At 39.7% G+C, this 21,083-nt stretch overlaps 1 protein-coding gene across 2 annotated transcripts in view; it reads right to left on the bottom strand.

Moving 5' to 3' along the window:
* Window positions 1–325: 325 nt before the first annotated feature.
* The window catches only part of Spc105R (Spc105-related), a 108,331-nt gene continuing 87,573 nt past the window's right edge, over window positions 326–21,083 (bottom strand). For both annotated transcript variants that reach the window (XM_036368429.2, XM_036368430.2), the window contains 2 exons: window positions 703–907; window positions 326–648 (listed from right to left, as the gene is read on the bottom strand). In XM_036368429.2, coding sequence (XP_036224322.2) covers window positions 408–648; window positions 703–907 — 446 coding nt within the window. In that variant the 3' untranslated portion in view covers window positions 326–407. The remainder of the gene's footprint in view (window positions 649–702; window positions 908–21,083) is intronic.

Here is a 21,083-nt window from a genome sequence, read left to right on the forward strand (position 1 = left end):
TACGATTATATATAGAAAATTAATCGCAACTATCGGTCGCGATTTACTTGACAATGGTTCGCAAGTTGCACATATAAAACTGTTTAAATTCATGAACTTCATTAGGAGAGAGCAGAAGGGGTTCAGAATGGGAAGGATAGTGTGAAGGGATATAGCCTCCTAAAAGCCTAGGAGCGTCATCAGACATCCGCCTACCGTAACCTACCGTTCCCACGACCGGAACCGACCCGGATTTATTCCGGCCAAGGACTGTTAACTCGGCAAAATTCTGCCGCTACAACAAAAACATCCGCCTACCTACCTCATAAGGAAAAGAAAAGTCAGATTTTCAGTTAATATAATTTTTTTCTTTAATAAGAAGTATATAGTTATATCAAATGATTATAAATTAATTAGTGTTAAAAAAATTACGGTTTTAAATATCGCCAGGGAGACTTAAGAAATTCTTTGAGAAAATCTATACCACTGGGTAAAAGTTGTAACTCTTCAGAAAATGCATACAACGGTGGAGATATAATATCTTTAAATGACAAGGTTCGAATATTATTTACTTCTATCTGGAACTCAGTTTTTTTAAGGTACGGATAATAATCTGTGACTTCTTTAACCTCGGATGTAAACTTTCGCACAATCACTCCATTTGAATAACTGAAAAAAATAACCAACTTATTATATTTAGCAAAAAAATGTGTTCACAAATACCTTATCAAAGAAGCTTCCTCTCTGCAAACTAATATCCACAGGCTACGGGCATCTTTAAGTATGTTGGTGCAAACCTCATCCATGTGTTGCAGCAGCTTTAGAATAGGATCTTCATTGTTATAAGCATATAAAAGCAATTTTAAATCAACTGGCAAATTAATCTTGAGATTGAAATCTAAGATGTGATCAATCGGCTTCCAATATTCTGCAACAAAATATTATACAAATAATAAACCATATATATGTAAATTAATAAGACTGATCTACAGTGGTATTGTTGCCCTAGATACTTGTATAACATCGATTTTGGATATATTTTTTCTTCCAATTCATAACACTATCAATGATTTTGTAAGTTTTCTCTCGTTTATTTTTAATCTATATTTTGATTTTACCTTTTAAAAACCAGAAATCGTGAAATAAAAACACTGATATATTAATAATATTAGTTTTGTTTTGAAAAATAAGGATACATTGAAGTAAACAGAGATACAAAAGTCGAAAACATATGTTATATCTCAATTAAACGCCTTTATGAGTTTTTCTTTTGGAATTTTCCAGTTGACATAATTTGGCTTTTACTTTATGGTTACCCAGAAAAACTTCGACCACCACAAAAAAATCCTTTCCCAGCTTCGATTTCCGGAACAGTCATAACCTTGATAAAATCTCTATCTTTCATGAATCGCTGTATTTTAGAACCAACATATAGTCCACCTTTAGACTTTTCCAAATTAAGCTTTTTAAATGTTCTACAAATGTAACTAAATCGATATTCAAAGCTTTGACAAACTGCTTTATAATTCCTAATATGATTGAATTTAGCGGCATCATTGTTTCTGAGCGCATGCGAACTACTTTTGAAACGCCAAGGAAAATTTTCACTGAGTAAAACTAAATATAAGGTTGTCAAATATCTCCCTTCCGCTTTTTTGTCTTTTGAATTTCGCGGCTATGTACAAAGCGCTACAGAGCTCGTATCTGGCAACACTATACATAATTTGAAAGGTTTTGACATAACCTACAAAACAACGCTATGCATGATTAGTTTGGATATTGCGTTCAACAGTTATAGACGTGTAAACATGGAGTTCACTAACGCCGAAATTCGCGCTATTTTAAAGTTTTCCTTCGTTAAAGGCAAATCCGCTAGAGAAACGTTCCGTGAGATTAATGGTGTTTTGGGGGATGGTACTCTATCACTTCGAACCGCGGAGGAATGGTTTCGACGATTCAGAGCCGGTGAAAACGACACCATGGATAAGCCAGCCGGCGGAAGACCTGTGACGACAAATACCGATCAAATCATGGAATACATCGAGTTAGACCGGCATATGGCATCTCGTGACATCGCCCAGGAGATGGGAGTTAGTCACCAAACCATTTTGAACCATCTGCAGAAGGCTGGATACAAAAAAAAGTTTGATGTTTGGGTGCCGCATAATTTTACGCAAAAAAACCTTCTGGACCGAATCAACGCCTGTGCTATGCTGCTGAATGGGAACGAACTCGTCCCATTCTTGAAGCGGATGGTGACTGGCGACGAAAAATGGATCACATACGACAATATCAAGCGAAAACGGTCGTGGTCGAAGGCCGGTGAATCGTCCCAAACAGTGGCCAAGCCGGGATTGACGGCCAGGAAGGTTTTGCTGTGTGTTTGGTGGGATTGGAAGGGAATCATCCACTATGAGCTGCTCCCATATGGCCAGACGCTTAATTCTACCATCTACTGCGAACAACTGGACCGCTTGAAGCAGGCGATCGACCAGAAGCGTCCAGAATTGGCCAACAGGAAGGGTGTAGTGTTCCACCAGGACAACGCCAGACCACACACTTCGTTGATGACTCGTCAGAAGCTACGGGAGCTCGGATGGGAGGTTTTATCGCATCCACCATATAGCCCGGACGTAGCGCCAAGTGATTACCACCTGTTCCTGTCCATGGCGAATGCCCTTGGTGGTGTGAAGTTGAACTCAAAAGAGGCTAGTGAAAAGTGGCTGTCCGAATTCTTCGCAAATAAGGAGGGGGGCTTCTACGAGGAAGGTATTATGAAGTTGCCGTCTAGATAGAAACAGATCATCGAACAAAACGGCGCATATTTTAACTAAATCCGATCACTGTAACACTTTTTATAAAGCATTGAATGAAGAGCAAAAAAGCGGAAGGGATATTTGACAACCTTATATTTAGTAGACTATAGGTTTAGATATCTCCACGCTTGATTTATATTATTAAACCTGAGAACCTTCCGCATAATTTTTTCGCATATTTTCGTTAAAGAGCCTGATAGTGGGGAGCAGATGATATTATATTTGTATGTGCGAAAAATGTGTGCAGAGCCCTAATTAAGACTGAAAAAACAAATTTTATTAATAAAAAGCCTATAGTTTCTTAAAATATAAGAAATGTGAATATCATTAAAACAAGAGCACATTCAATATTCTCATGAATAAATTCGTAATCTGGGAAATTGAAACCATCACAGTTTGCTAAGATATCTAGAGAAACAAAAAGAGATATATTTTTTGTGGAGCTGTGTAATGCATTAAAATAGTCAGCCTACAAATAACGATTTTCCAATAAAAACAACCCAAAACCAGAACAAATTATGTCAGACTTGAGTACGGTCTATGGTATTTGTCAAAAAGCTTTTTATAATATTATACAAAATCTTCAAATGAAGCGTATATAAAAATATTATCGGTTAGGTTTAACTTCCATAAAAATATTGTATACCATCGAATAATATATGGTATGTAACTGTATATATATTTATTAAATGCACCTTTTAAATTCTCAAATTCTAAATTTTAGTCCGATGTACTTGAAAATTTGGAAAGGCCGGCCGACTTTTTACGTACATACATATATGCGTATGATGTACAGCTGTTCAAAACATTTAAATCTAAATAATTTTTATACTCATACAACATGTTGCTACAGAGTACAATAGTTTTGTTCCTTTAACAGTTATTTATATCACCAAAAACTATTAGTAATAGGTATGGAGTTACACTCGTGCTCATATAATTAAGTCACTGCATGGCAAACTAACGTTTCACAATATAAAGTCCTCGAAGTAACTTTGCATTTGTATAGGGGTATGGAAAAATGTTCGGTTATTTGTGTCGAAATTGCTAAGAACAAATTCAGAGAAACTAGTAATGTGGTTGGCGAAAAAATTAAAATTGTTTCGCGTGTAATCACATAATTAGGGCATTGTAAAAAAAGTCGTTATTGCAACGATCTATATTAAAAAAAAATATTAAGGAAGGGAAAAGTGTTGTCTGCACTAATTTAATTACGTTTTTTGAAAGTTTTATAAATAATGGTCAAAAATAAGAGCATATGGGTATGTTACCAAAAGTACAAAATTTTTTCGAAAATAACGGAATATTTGACTTTTTTTTTGAGAAGGGTTAAGAATAATATGCAATATTTTAGGAAAGATGAGATCATTGACAATTTGGCCCGTAAAAAACCGATAAATACAACATTTAATGACGATAGGCAAATAGTACGAATGACCCAGGTGGATTCTATTTTGACTTCACGTGAAATTAGAGCCCAAATGAAGCATAAACAAGGTGTACGTGTATCAGCATAGATAGTCCGCCATAGATTGCAGAAAAACTTCCTAAATGAGCGAATTGCACGACCGAAACCGAACGTACCAAAGAAGAACATCAAACGAAGGCCAGCATTTGCAAGAGAGCACCAGCAAAAATACTCAAAATTCTGGTATCTAGTGATTTAGAGTGATGAATCAAAGTTTAACATCTTTAGCAATTATGGTAGACTCTATGTCAGGCGACCACCACAACAAGAATTAAACCCACGATATACAAAATAAAACAGTAAAACATGGTGGATAATCAATCATGGCGAAACAATTTAAATTTTTTCGCCAACTAATTTCTCTAAATTTGTTCAATTTTGCAATTTTGACATAAATAACCGAACCTTTTTCCATATCCTTATACAAATGCAAAGCTATTTCGAGGACTTTATATTGTGAAACGTTAGTTTGCCATGCAGTGGCTTAATTATATGAGCACGAGTGTGTATATTTATATATAGGTATATAAATGATCAGGATGACAAGACAAGTTACGCCCACAAAACGTCAATAATCGAAAACTTATAAAATGCCATAACTAAGACGCAAGTTATTATATAAAACTGTAATTTAGTAGAGGTGAGAGGCAAATGTGAGCGTGACCCTACCTCCTAATAGGTTTAATGTCTCTCAATCCACTCGAGCTATATCATCACAATTTGCACAGGACAAATCCTTTCGACACCTTTCACGACAGTGTGAAAACAGGTGAAATCGGATGATAACCCTGCCCACTACCTATATGGTATAACAGGTAACGGCAATAAATTTTATATCCAGGATGGCAAAAGAGGGGTTTATAGGAGCCGGTGTCAAAAGTGAACACACATACTCGACCAAATTCGGTAGGTAACAATATCTTTACATTCCTATGTTACAATGGAAAATGGGCCAATTTGGACATGAACCACACCTACTTCCCATATAACACAATTTTAAATTCGATCTGATTCGTTCACCTTCCAGTATACAAATAAAGCAGCTTTTAATATATCGGGATATAACTTTACATACATAACGCCTTGAAGATATTCCATCTCGAGTCCAAAAAACACCGAAAATGTGGACCCCGGTGCCTATGGCCGACTTTTTACTAAAAACATCGGTTAATGTATGAGATATATATGTAACTGAAATTCGAAGAAAATCCTTTTCTAGTAATAGTATGTTCGTATGTCAAAAATAGGTGTAATAGGGTCAGTACATCTCTTAGGTTCCATATACATATGTACCTAATACAAAGATATATAGCATATATCAGCCAATCTGGGAGTTATCTTAATAAAATCGAGTGGAAGTGTTTTTCTAGTAATGATGTGTCTTTGTGCCTTTAATGAATAAAAGCGGGTGAAAACTTGCCCTTGACCCTATATAATTAATATTAGGATTTTCAAACATCCGGTTTACCTTACTCCTAATATATTGGTGATGATATCTGAGGTGCCTTAATGAAATTCAAAGAGTATATTTTTCCGTTATTAATATGTAGTAATGCCAAAAATAATTAAAATCGGGTCAATACAACCCCAATCTACTATATACCTAATTTTCGGGTTGGTTTTATTTTGTATTTATTGGCCAATATGTATGATATCTTAGCAAAATTAACTGAACGTATAGAATTGTATATACTATAGTTCATTGCCGAAAATATGTGAAATTAGTCTACCATTTATCTCGACTTCCATATACTGCATATAATGCTAATCGTTATGCCGAATATGAAGGTCAGTGTATGAGTTACTTCTTTCTAAAATGGTTTGAAAATATTTTCCCAAGTATACCTGAGCAATGTCTAAAGTTGATTCAATCAGCCCAGACTTTTCTCTGCCTCCAATATATCCCCTATAGTGATTACCGACTGAGCTGACTTTAAACCATATAGTTTAGTAAAAATATGTAATATTTTAATGGAATTAAGTAGACAGACTTTCTTAAAAATTATGTGGTTTAGCTCTAAATATGAATGGCACTTGTCTAGAGCTTCGCCCAAACTGCATACAAGTATTGCGAATTAATTTCGATCTTCTGGTTGTGGTTTGCCCATCAAATGTATGTAATATTTATTGAAAAGTTTATATTCTAATGTTTGTTTATAAACTTAAGCCTTAAAATTGTAAATTATTTGTGTAAGTTTATCAGTAGGAAAATTCAACTCTACGACTGCTCCGCGATGCTTCACTTTTTCTTTTCTTCGATCACTCTTTTCAACTTCTTCTTGCTCGATCACTCTCGTCAACTTCTTTTTGTAGGGTTGTAGGGTCGTTCTTCTAATATCGTGCGTATGGCCTGAATACATTCGTATTTTTGTTGTGCAGCCTTTAACCGACAAGATATCTCTGAGGATACGACGAAAATCTCGTTGGCATAACGGCTGAGACAATCCACGTGACGCATTCTTTCACCCGCCCGATGCTCTGCCATGTACAAAATCCATTCTGCTACCTCTCGTTGAACGCCTTTCTTCTGAATGGTTTGTGTGAGCGCTATGTTGTCAGTAACCAACTTAAACGGTACACCAAGCAAATAATGGCGAAATTTCTTCATAGCTAGATAAGCAGCCTTTACTTCCAAAATATAACTGTTTCGTCCTGATTCACTTGGGCTCGTCTTTTTGCTCCAATAAAATATAGGGTGCAATTGATCTTCAAAATTTTGTAACAATGTGGCACCAAACCCGTCCTTTGAAGCATCTGTGTGCAACTCCGTCGATGCACCTCTACAATAAATCCTTAAAACGGGGTCTTCACACAATGCACTCTTCAGATTCTCAATAGCTGCATCTTCTTTAGACTCCAATTTGAAAATGGCATCCTTTTTTAACAGATTGGTCAAAGGTGTCGCAATAATGGCATAGTTTTTCACAAACTTCCTGAAGAATCCCGTTAGACCCAAAAAAGATTGAACAGCTTTCCCATTCTTAGGTACTGCAAACTGTTTCACGGCAATTGTGTTTTCTTTGCCAATACAAATTCTGTAAGTGGCGTCTTTTTTCTTCACTACGACGGTTCTGCTGGCGAAGCTGGAGGTAGATGGTCGAACGATTCCTTCTTTCAACCAATCATCAACTTGCTTTTTAACGGCTTCAGCTTCAACTGGAGGATGTCGACTTGGTTGATGGCGAAATGGTTTAATTTTGTCATCCAGGACAACTCTTAGCTGCACAGGTGACTCAACAAGTAGCGAGGTTGGCCGATATTCCTCTATCAGATTCCGTATCATGGGTGCAAACTGGAGAGGAGCATTCACATTACTTACAGTACAATCATAATCATGAATACTTATCTGATTAACGTCAGCTATTTCCGGGCAAGCTGACAACGACGAATACTTAAACCCATTTGCATCCAGTGTAAATTGAAACTTTGCGAGAAAGTCATATCGCAGTAGAGCATCATCTTCTATTTTTTCATCTGCCACCACGATGAAATTTTGCACAGTCTCCATATCGTCTATTTGAACAGCTCCCGTAAATATTCCCAGCGGCACAGTGCCTGTTTTGCCCAGTCCACGCAACAAAGAACGACATGGACTTAACACAACATCAACTAGCTTCATGTACACAGAATGCTTCACAATCGTAACATCAGCACCCGTGTCAACCAGGCACGCAACTTCAACACCATTTAGTATAATGTTCTTGAGCCGTTTGCAATCTTTAACCACTCGCATCAATTTTACTGACTGCGGGCAACTTGTTGATATATGGCCTACAGCGTCACACTTGAAGCACTTCGTTCCAACATTACAATCTTTCTTCATGTGTTCAGGCGATCCACAATTGAAGCAACACACCGTCCTTTTATTGTTGCTGTTCTGATTTTGCTGGCCACCACTGTAATGCTGCTTTTTTGTCGTGCTCTTATCTATCAGTTCAAAATTTTCATACCGCTCTTTGAGTTCATCGTAAGTTTTACAAGCATGCATTATGAATTTATATTCGTCTTTGATACCCAATCCGTTAACTATATAACGTATGACAGACTTGATTTCAACATTGCCCAGTGCGGCTATTTTCTTCATTTGTAAAACATATTCGTGGAAACTCTCTGTTTGCAGTTTCTTCCTATTTGCCAGTTTCTCATGTACCTCCGCACTTCCTAATTTTCGTTGAAACTCTGTCAACAGCGCTGCTTTTAATTCTTCGTACGAGCCTACCAGCTCCGATTCCAAGAACAACTGCGCTGTTTTTGTCATCTTTGACCGCGCTTGAGCATATTTTTGTCCTCTCGTTTAGCCCATACGCATCAGCATTTAACCTTGAAATTTTCAAGCCAATTTTCGACCGGCGCCGTCTCGCCGTCAAAATCTGCTACAACTTTACCAGAACCCTCCATTGAGACTTTTGGAGTGTTTTGCACCACCTCATCAGCTTGAATTTTCAAACTCAGCAGTTGAATAAGTTGTTGTAATTGTACTTGATTTTCCATTATTTCTTCTTTTTCCACTTGTGCTTGCCTTAGTGTATTTATTTGTCGCGACGTTTTTGGTGTTTCACTGTCGTCTGCTTTTGTTTCTTTTACACCTTTTTTTCTTGCAATCTTTACTAATTACTTTTCTTCGAAACGACACATATATAATATAACATTTCAGTTTTCTGACGCAATTTCACTTTAGTTCGGCGGTTGAGCCCCCAAATGTAATATTTATTGAAAAGTTTATATTTTAATGTTTGTTCATAAACTTAAGCCTTAAAATTTTAAATTATTTGTGTAAGTTTATCAGTAGGAAAATTCAACTCTACGACTGCTCCGCGACGCTTCACTTTTTCTTCTCCTTGATCAACTTCTTTTTGCTCCTTCACTCTTACCAATTGTCCTGCAGTTGCCTGCAGCGTTGCCACCTGTACCATCACTGTTTACATGTATATCTTAAATTCACCTCGTTTGAGTTTATATCGCCTTATTTTGTTTTAGTTTTGTGTTTTTCTTATCGTGAACTTCACATGGGAAAAACCCCCATATTCGAAGATTTAGTCACAAAATTGATAGGGAGGATCCTATCAATAAAACTTTATTTACCGAATTTTAAAAACTTTTTTATTTGAACTAAGATCTATCAACAGTTGACGTTTTTCTCAACGCGAAGGCCGAAAATCGGAATATAGGAAAAGTTTTCAAAAGGCAAATGCAACTAATACCGATTAGATCGGTAAACGCTTTTAAGCTAAAGCAGTCGCATAATTGACTTTATAAGTTTAAAAAGTTTTTTATTGCCACCAAATCGAAACAAAAACATAAGTGACAGGTTGCCGAAGTTCACAATAGCATAATTCGAAAATTTCCCACAAAACTCGTGATACGAAATTTTCTTTCCAGGGAAGATAAAAAAAAAATACATGACAATGATTTATTCACACGAAGTTTACAATAGGGCTGTATATCTCATTTAAAGATGATTTTAATAGAACTTTAGCTGACGGGGAGTAAAATACAGCAATAAAACAAAGTGAGTCTATGACCTATAATTTAATTTAATAAAATACGATTTTAAAATAACTTTAGTTGACAAGCAGTAAAATACAGTAATACACCTAAGTGAGTCTATTATCTATAATATGACAAATTTTGTTAACAATCTATTATATAAGGGCTGCCTGATTGTGCAGCAGACAGTTCTAATTAGAGTGCTGTTGTGTAAAGAGCAATGCGGATAATGAGAAGTACCACGACCTGAAGATTCCACAATTAAAAAAGGAGCTGGAGCAACGTGTTTTTCAATTGGAATCACAAATGCTGGCGAAGTTGGATGCGCGGCTGTCAACGCAGTTGGAGGCGCAGTTCGCAGCGCAAGATGCATGTATATCAGCACAGGTTTTCTCACAGTTGAAAGAGCACGATGCACGGATATAGCAGGTGACGTCACAATAGCAAAGCGGTCCCGCGAGCTAGAATTAAATCGGCCAATTATGTCAACAGCTTCTGCGAAGGTAAAACCACCATCCTTTGATGGCACAGTTCCGTTCCATGTTTTTAAGCTTCAATTCGAAAAGACGGCATCTTCAAATAATTGGAATGCTGAAGATAAAGTAGCATCAATTCGAAAAGACGGCATCTTCAAATAATTAGAATGCTGAAGATAAAGTAGCTGCATTGTTCGTTGCATTAAAATGATCTGCAGCGGAGATATTACAGAACATCCCAAACTGCGAGGCGAGTAGTTATGAAACGTTGATGGGTGCATTTGAAAGACGGTATGGTAGTGAGCACAGAAAGCAGATCTTCCAAATCGAGTTGCAAAATCGCCGCCAGAAAGGCAATAAGCTTCTGCACTACAGAGATTGAGAGGTTAGCTCACTTAGTTTATGCACATAAATCTGTGGAGCTTATCGAGGATCCGAAAATTCGGATCTTCATTAATGAAACACAAGATAACACTACACGCTTTGCTGCGTTAGCATGTCCAAAATTGACATTTGCGGAAACCGTTTCGCATGCATAACACAGGAAACTGCATCTCCGCTTAGCAATCGAACATTTAAAGCTCATAAAATAGAAATAGAAGAACACACTTGGGTGGAACAGTAACTTGAAAAAAGAAAGCACTAGAAAAATCTACAGAAGCGCGTAAGAAAAATGATGATAAATGCTTCCACTGCGAAAACAGTGACCACATTGCAGGCAATTGTAACCAGTTCAATTATTCAGTTAGATGTAAAAGCAAAGCAGAGAAAGATAAAAAAAAAGTCAAATTCAACCAATCGTTAAACTAAAGCGAGCCTGCCGAAAAGGGCACGGGCTGGCTCCTGCAAGCGAATGCCCTGTAATCTTCATTTCACAAATAAGCAGGAATACGAGCAACGTTACCGTTATTGGATATGTAGACGGTAAAACGCGCATACTGACTGTGGATACGGTCTCATCACATTCCATTATTCGATCTGATCCAGTTAATAAAAATAATACCATTAGCAAAGAGCTACTTAATTTAGGACACAAAGTGAGAGCGGAGGGCACTCGCACACCTAATGAAAAGATAGAGGCAGTAAAAGATTGGCCCATTCCTAAAAATGTTCATGCATTGCGGAGTTTCCTTGAATTGTGTACTTATTATCGACGATTCATTCCAAATTTTTCCATGGTAGCTAGTAGCCTCCATAAACTCACGAAAAAGAACAGAGTCTTTGAATGGAATAAAGAACAAACTCTGAAGAAACGGTTAAGTACTGCACCAATGCCCTCATACCTGGTCTCAGGAGCAGCGTTTATTTTGGATATGAATGCTAGTGGGTTTGCAATAACAAGTCATTGACGGGCAAGAGAAAGTGGTTGCTTATTACAGTCAGACAATAGCAAGCCAGAGAGAAGTTATTGTGTAACTCGGAGGGAATTACTGGCGGTGGTGAAGTGCATCAAACATTTTCACAAGTACCTTTATGGCCAACGTTTTCACGTAAGGACAGATCATGCAGCATTAAAATGGCTTCTACAATTCAAGAACCCAGAAGGACAGTTGGCACGATGGTTTGAGAGACTGAAAAGTTACGACTTCTCTATAAAGCATCGCAAAGGTAGTAGTCATGGAAACTCAGATGCGATGTCCCGCCGTCCTTGTAGTTTGGAATGCAGACATTCCTCAAAAGCTGAGACTTAAGAAGACAATATAAAGGCAATTTGGCATATTGGTCAAAATGGAATAGTTTAAAGTTGGGGTTGGCTGCTTGCATCGCATATGAGAAAGCGAAGATGGGCAAAGCTCTCGAGCTGTGATGATTGTTCCGGTTGTTCTGCACAACAGTCCAAGTGGAGGACACATGGGTATCACCAAACCTTGGACAAATTAAAACAAAGATTGGGCGAATTGCCATAGATATAGCTAGTCGATTTCCCACTAGTAAATTAGGAAACAAGTATGTTTTGGTAGTCAAGGACTATTTCAGCAAATGGTCAGAGGTATACGCAATTCCTAATCAAGAGGCAGAAACTGTAGCGGACATATTTATCAGCAATTAGGTAACGAGATATGGTGTTCCAATAGAATTACATTTTGACCAAGGAAGGAATTTTGAATCAGCGTTAATTCAGGAGATGTGCCAGAAACTGGGTATCCGCATAACCCATACAACTGCACTACATCCGCAGAACGATGGCATGGTAGAACGATTCAATCGGACTTTGGAAGAACATTTAAAGAAAGTTGTGGACAAGTATCAAAAATTGGGATACCCATATATCCTTGTTCATACAGCAGTCTGCAGACGCAGAATCAAGGCCCTGGGATCCATGTTTCCACACAGGGATTGTATCGCCTCACTAGCACCAAGCAGAATTTTGGAATTTATCAATATGCTGGGCCTAGATGACACGATATGACTTAGGGGAGGGCACAATAGACCGTAGGTCGCGGTGCATACCTCAAAATTAATCAATCAATCAATCAATCCTTGTTCATGATGACTTATCGGTCTGCTGTACATGAAACAACGTGACAGACTTCCGCAAACTTGATTTTTCGTAATGATCTTCAGCTATCGGTTGATTTGAAGTTTGAGATTAACGCCAAAGGAAGTCAACAGCATCCTTCAAGACGAGATGAGAGATATACATGCTACGGTCAGACAGCGCACTAAACTTATGAGCGATAAAGTGAAAGCAAAATACGACAAAGCAGCGAACTCTGAGGGTTTTATTTATAAAAAAAGGGCTGTCTTCCAAATTACAGTGTAGTTAGGAAGGACCATACCAAGTTATTAAACGACTCAACAATGCAGTGTATTGCATTCAGACCATTGGAAGACCTAGGAATAAAATGAAGATAGTTCATCTGGAACGGCTTACAGCGTTTGGTACTGCAAATATGTCTAATTGGGGCGATCAGACTTAGATGGAGGGCAGTGTGGCGAACATGGCCAGACGAACGTAGAATCAACTCGACATCGAAATTTGTAGTTGCCAGAATGTTCGCTTGGCGAAGTTTTATTAACAATCTACTATATAAGGGCTGCCGGATTGTGCAGCGGACAGTTCTAATTAGAGTGCTGTCGTGAAAAGAGCAATTGAGACATGAGTAAGAAGTTGTATGCTCGGATAATGAGTAGTAAAGCGTTAAGTTGTTGGAATTTGAAATAAAGATAGTTGTATAGTCATTAAATTCGGATTTTTATTTAACAATCCAGTTGATCACTGGATCAAGAGTGAATTATGAGGTAGAGGATTTATCGAGAAATCGGTTACAATACATTTATAATTTTGCAAGCAAAACATCGATTGAGGATAATTCAGACAAAAGGGTTCTAGTGAAACAGGCGCTTATTCAATGAAAAATCTCATCGAACTGAGAAAATTAGTACAAAAATTCAAATTATTTTCAAGTAAATATAGACAAGGTTGGCAAAAATCCCCCACTGAACCCTCCCTGAGGGAGCCGACTGGTAATAGATACCACAGATTCACGAGGATACCTGGCGCCCTCCGTAATAAAATAGCCTTACTTGCGCAACGGGAGCTATGCGCAAGCGGACATACTTTCCCCCACACTCGTGGGACCACCTATGAACCGAAACACAAATAAACAAACTCAAAACAAAAATAAATACAACAAGTAAGGAAGGGCTAAGTTCGGATGTCACCGAACATTTTATACTCTCGCAAAGTCAAATAGTATACTCGTTTGAGATTTCTTTGTGGATTGACTGATATTTTCGGTAGAAGGTCAACTATAGGCACTGGAGTCCACATATTTAGTACTTAGGGGCTTAAACAGTTTTGGTTCGATTTAGACAATTTTTGGCCACAAGGTGGCATACTTTAATCGCATTATTCACGCAAAGTTTTATCCCGATACAGTCATTGTTGCCTGATTTGCATAGTGGAAAGTGAAAGAATCAGATGGAATTTAAAATGGTGTTATATGGGAACTAGGCGTGGTTGTAGTCCGATTTCGCCCATTGACATAGAAACACGAAAAGAACGTTATGCACCGAATTTGGTTGAAATCGGTTGAGCAGATCTCAAGATATGGCGTTTCACCTAAAAGTGGGCTGCGCCACGCCCACTGTCTAATTTTGAACGCGGTTCCTATAAAGTCATCTCATACCATCCCAGAGATAAAATTTAATGTCTCTGACGTGTTTAGTGCTTGATTTATCGCGCTTTTAGTAGTTTTTAACAGTACCATTATATGGGGAGTGGGCGGAGTTGCCACCCGATTTCAACTATTTTCACACCGCCAATAGAAGTGCTAAAAACATTTGCTTCCAGTGAATTTTGTTATTATCGCATTAGCGGTTTAGGAGATGTGCACATTAAACCTATTAGAGGCGGGACCACGCCCACTTAAAAAAAAAATTTAACTGCAGATGCCCCTCCCTAATGTGATCCTGTGTACCAAATAACAGTCTTGTATCTTATTGCGGAGCTTAGTTATGGCAATTTTTTTGTTTTTGATTAATGGCGTTTTGTGGGCGTGGCAGTGGTCCGATTACGCCCATCTGCAATACCACGGTACCAAGAAACATGTCTACCAAGTTTCATAAAGATATCTCAATTTTTACTCAAGTTAGAGCTTGCACGGACGGACGGACGGACAGACGGACGGACGGACAGACAGTCACCCGGATTTCAACTCGTCTCTTCATCCTGATCATTTATATATATATAACCCTATATCTAACTCAATTAGTTTTAGGTGATAGTGCCGTTTCACATTGGGACGCAAAAGAGTCTCATACCAGTTTATTGTGGGTGAGGGGACGACGAGGAAAGACGAAGGGACCGTGCCACTCGTGTTCGGGTGGCACGCTTTGTGTTCTTGTTCGTAACAGCTCGCTGCTACCCTTTTCAGCATTCCTTTTCACTTTCAAATCCTTTGAATGGTTGCAAGAGCGCTCGGTTTCAAATGAATTCGATCGCAAATTTGAGTTCTTTTTGTATGTAATATGCAAATACGTATGCATAGAATAATAGAAATATTATGACAAATTGTAAATAAGGAGAAAATTAAGATATAGATTATGGAGTAAAGAAATTATGAATTTTTAATACGGAGTAAAGAAATTATGAGTTTTTAATACTTAAAGATTAGGAAATTCCTATTATAAATTTGGCCTTGAAAATATTAGCAGCGGATATTCAATACATTCTTGTGGATTAGGGAATTCCCGTCTTTAGTATTTTTTTGAAACTATTTAGCGGGTAGGTACTTGTATTATGCATATTGTTCTACCATATTCATGGTAATTCATTGCAAGCAAAATGTCTCAACATACAAATGAAATACGCAGCACGCAGTGTTGCGCGGTCTTGCGCAGTCGAACCGCACAAATATTTACGAACATTTTGTGAAAAGGAATGCAGAAAAACTAGACTCGAGTTGCTGGACTCTTTTTGGCCGTGTGAATGCCCAGAGCGACACCAAAAGAAAATTTGAAAAAAATGCGACTCTTTTGAGTCCCTGTCTGAAACGGCACATACAAACAACCGTTAGGTGAACAAAACTATTATACTCTGTAGCAACAGGTTGCGAAAGTATAAAAATCGGAGAGAGCCCGGATCTCCAGAAAAAAAGCCGGAGGGGGCTAGTTGCTTCCAAAAAAGAGCATCGTTTGGAACGAGCTCGGCAACAAATATCAAGAGGACAGGAGCGAAGCTTGGTCCCGAAGATAGGGCAAGCACAAGTAAAGGAGCAGAAGCTAAGCTGGCCCACAGAAGGTGGTAGCGCCGGGGGCAGCCAGACCCAAACCCTGCAGCCAAAACACGGCTGAGAAGCAGGGGGAGGGAGAAGATGCCAAAGGGGCTGCTGCTGGAAGTGCATCTGCCAGGGAGTGACCTGCATTTAGCATTCAGGACCCGGCAAAGGCAAAGTATGCGGAGAGACGACGCGCCGCATACATACTAAGGTTCGTAGAGTTAAAGCCGCCAACGAAAGAGGTGCTAACGAAGGAGCTCCAAGCATCGATTGACAAGCGACAGAGGTCAGCTGAAGAGGCAAAGCCGTCAGCCAAGAGGCCGAAGACAAAGGGCGTAACGCCCGCAAAATCATTTGCAGAAGTGGCCTGGAACCGAATTGTCATTGGCGTTCTGGACGAGGGAGATCCCGAAGGAAGAATCCCCAGAGCCCAATGGAAATGGGTGCAGGTTGCGCTGGCAAATGTGGCGCTGGAAGTGCTACTAAGCAATCCGGGTCCGTCACCGTCATGCAGATGCCGGCTGGTACTAGGCCCAGATCAAAATGATTGCTTGCGACGACGAGAGATCGGTCGCTCTATAAAAAGCTGCTATAGCCAAGGTGGGAGAGGTATACCCAGGGGCAAAATTGGTAGCAGTGGACAAAAAGGACATACCATCCAGTCCAAGGGCAAGGGTATGGATCCCGGCTACACCATCACAGCCGGACCAGATTATGCAGCTCATAAGAGCCTGCAACACGAGCCTACCCACGGAAGAGTGGAAGTATGTCAAGACATTAGGGCACAATAGACCATAGGTCGCGGTGCATACCTCAATCACTATCTATCTATGTCAAGACATTTGAGGACAGCGTAGCAGAATCTGCCATGGAGACTAAAAGGGCCACGATGCAGATTCTGCTGTTACTAATGAAAGAATCCATCGAACCGCTGGCGAAAGGTGGCGGGGAGATAAATTACGGGTTCACGAAAGTGAGGATCTGGCATCGGAGAAAGAGATATGCGAAGTAGAGGAAGATCCTATGCAGTCCTCGATCGACGCGGAAAGTATGGAGCAAGATGAGTGTTCTTCTTCCGAATCTGAGCTTGCTGCCAGACTCTCAAGCTTGTATACTGAGAAAGAGCTTTTAAGCGACTCTCAGGAAGACGCAGATATAACAATAGTTAATGCGTCTTATATAAATTAATCTTCATCATAGCAAACTAGCTTCAGCAGCCCTAATTAACCGCGTGGCAATGGAACAGCCTGAATTTGTCCTCATTCAGCATTCATGGGTTAATGGAGGGCGTATTTGTGGACTGAGGACGCCGAACTATAAGTTACTTATAGCTAATTGTGAAGGTAAAATCAAAACCTGCATAATGGCAAAGAAAAATATGTTTTTATATTACATAATTACAGCAACAACGACACAGCAGCAGTAAGCTGGGAAACGGGCACAAACAGTTACCGGCTGGTGCCGTGCTATATGCCATACGAGCAAGAGCTGGTGCCACCTCTGATGGTAAAAGAGGTGGTACGGGATAGCGAGGCATCCAAGTGCATGACGATACTTGGATGCGACTCAAACACGCATCACACAATCTGGGGCAGCACAGATGTCAATGACAAAGGTGAGTGTCTCTTTAATTACCTACTAGGCACTAAGTTACTGGTGTATAATAAGGGAAGCACGCCAACATTTATTACAAGAAACCAACAAGAAGTGCTGGATATCACACTTGTGTCGAAAGAACTAATTGACAGGGTAACCCAATCTAGGGTTCTCGAAGAACATTCCTTTTCGGATCACCGATATATTGAATGTACAATAGAGGAAAGGGCTGATAGAGGCATTAACTTTAGGAATCATAGGAAAACGAACTGGCAGGTGCACATGCAAGAACTGGAAAAACGTATCCCTATGATTCTACCGTTTCAGCCCAATAGCAAGGAGGATCTAGATATCCTCGTTAATCGACTCACGGAATCGTGCCGGCAAGCAATATAAGTGGCTTGTCCAATAACACGAAGTAGAGGTAGAATTAGGCCCCCCTGGTGATCTCTAGAACTTAAAAAGCTACAGAAAGAATGCAGAAAGCAGTTCAATTTAGCTAAGCATTCCCAAGGCAAGTCAGACTGGGATTATTATTACAACCTCCTTAGGTCATACAAAAAGGAAGTTAGGAGGGCAAAAAGAAATTCATGGAAATCTTTTTGTAATGATATCGAGAACACGGCGGAAGCGTCTCGACTTAGGAAAATAATGGCACAATCGGTGCATAGTATCGGTTATCTTCAGAAGCCAGACCGAAGTTGGACAGTATCCAGTGAACAGTCCCTGGGGCTACTAATGGATACCCACTTCCCAGGCAGCTCTGAAAGCCATACTGCTGAATATACTCAAGACAATGGAGCAGAAATGGACTCCACTCTTATAAACATAGTGTCAGAAAGCAACGTACGCTGGGCAATAAATAGCTTTAAGCCCTTCAAGTCGCCGGGATCAGATGGTCTATTCCCGGCTCAATTGCAGCAGTCGCAGAATTACATAATGAATTGGCTAATTGCCATTCTTAAAGGGGCGCTGCAATTAAACTATACCCCTTCGGGAAGTCAAGGTAATATACATACCAAAGGCAGGCAAAAGCTCGCATACAAGTCCAAAGGACTTCAGGCCAATTAGCCTCTCCTCATTCCTTCTAAAAACGCTGGAAAGACTAATAGAATTACATATAAGAAACAAACTGAAACCAGAAAAGTTGGCTGGTTCGCAGCACAAGGTCTAAAGGAAAATCCACAGAAACAGCACTAAGCTCTGTGGTGGCGGAGATTGAAAAATCTCTGGAAGTTAAATAATACACTCTATTTGCCTTCTTAGATATAGAAGGAGCCTTCAATAATATCCAGCCTAGGGCCATACTGAGTGCGCTTAAGGATCTGAACCTCTCAGAAAATTAATTGAACAGATGCTCACGAGCAGGTCAATAATTTCAACGCTGGGAGCGTCAACGATGTGCAGATCTGTCCAAAGAGGTACACCTCAAGGGGGCGTGTTATCCCCACTTCTCTGGGTCCTGACAATAAGTAAGTTGCTGTTGGATCTAGAAAAGAAAGGGGTACATGTTGTGGCCTACGCTGACGATGTGGCAGTATCAGTTAGAGGCAAATTCTTGAATACTCTCGCAAACCTTATGCAAACGATCTTGGACGATATAAATCGTTGGGCTGTATCGTGCGGATTAAACTTAAATGCTGGTAAGACAGAGCTAGTATTGTCCACCAGAAAACATAATGCTCCAGATGTTACGGCGCCATTAATAAATGGTTGCAGACTAACAATTGGAGATAAGGCATGCTACCTGGGGCTAATCTTAGACAGGAAGCTTTAATGGAAACAAAACTTGGATGTGAAGAAGGCAGCCAGAGCACTCTACACCTGTAAAAGGATGATGGGCCCCAAATCGGGGCTAACGTCTCGGCTAACCTACTGGCTCTAAACAGCAGTTGTCAGACCAATCATGACATACGATTTATTGGTATGGTGGCCAATAATGGAAAAGAAATACGCGGTAAAGCGTATGGAAAGTATACAAAGAGCAGCCAGTATATGCATTAGTAGAGCTCGTAGAACAACGCCAAGCCAGGCTCTAAACGTCATTCTACATATACTGCCAACAGACCTGTTCTGTAAGCAAGTGGCAGCAGAGTCAGCTCTTAGACTGAGGGAATCCTCCCAACTAGTCGCATGCAACAATGGGCATTCTAGGATACTCAGTATATTCCCGTTCCTACCCAAAACCACGGATTTCCGCAATCCAATAGAACTGAAACTAAATTCGGTCCACAATACTGCCTTCCCCACAATGGAGGAGTGGAAAAGGGACGAGGTGGACAGGAATACAGGAATTAGCATCTACACGGATGGATCCAAACTGGATAATCGAGTGGGAGTTGGTGTCTTTTGCGTAACATTAGACACCAACATCGCCTTCCGTTTACCAGACCACTGGAGTGTCTTCCGGCGGAGATCACAGAAATTAAAGAAAGCCTTGTGGTATTGACAAAACGTGTGCTCCCAACAAGGAGCATATATATATATATACGGATAGCCAAGCGGCCTTGAAATCACTCAAGTCTCCAATGGTCTCAGCTAGTGAAAGAATGTCTTGACCTATTAGAGGATCTGACATCCTACTTCACAATAAACCTGCAATGGGTTCCAGGACATAGTGATATCCCTGGTAACTGCGAGGCAGATGAACTAGCCAGAACAGGCACCACTTTGCAACTAACCCCTGAAAAAGAGGGTATTTTTATGCCTCTTGCAACTTGCAAACACTTAATCAGCGAACATGCTATAAATATAGCAGTCTCGGTGGAGACAATCAATAACCTGCTCAACCAGCAGACTAACGTGGCAGGAATGGAGCCTGAGTCGCACAAACCGACTACTAAAATTTAAAAGGAATGATATAAGAACTCTGATAGGAGTACTAACAGGTCGCTGTCTAATTGGTAGACTTGCCAGTAGGCTAGGTGTGCCATACAACGACTATTGTAGAAGCTGTCAAGAAGTAGAAGAAGAGGAGACTGTAAAGCATCTTCTATGCGAATGTAAAGCTCTATACAGGAAAATAATCGCAACTATCAGTCCTTGACGTCGTATCAGAAGTTGCTAATATAAAATTATTTGTACTGATGAACTTCATCAGGAGCACAGGTTGGTTCAGAGAGGAGACGATAGAGGCAGGGAACATTAGTCCCGGTGGTATCACAATGGCTTCCTTTTGGCCTAGGTCCGTCGTTAGACAGCCACTCTACCTACCTACCTACCTGGACAAGTACAAAATTTTCCGAAATATTTGGCATAAAGCGTGCTAGCAGAACGAAAATTATATGTAGTATATCGAAGATAAGGTAATAAGTGTACCGATATTGGACGATTTGACTAGCACTAAACTTCATTTCGCTAGGGGTAGTAGTGACCCGATTTTGACCGTTTGTGGCATCACGGCATATTATTACCGGAAAAAGATGGTATCTGAACCTCAATAATATATATCACAAATTAGACAATAGACACTGAGGTCTACATATTCGGTATATGGTGGCTTGAGAATTTATGGTCCGATTCGCCGATTTCTAAATGC

The sequence above is a fragment of the Bactrocera oleae genome, chromosome 2 (genome assembly GCF_042242935.1).
Source record: "Bactrocera oleae isolate idBacOlea1 chromosome 2, idBacOlea1, whole genome shotgun sequence".
Classification (NCBI taxonomy): domain Eukaryota; kingdom Metazoa; phylum Arthropoda; class Insecta; order Diptera; family Tephritidae; genus Bactrocera; species Bactrocera oleae.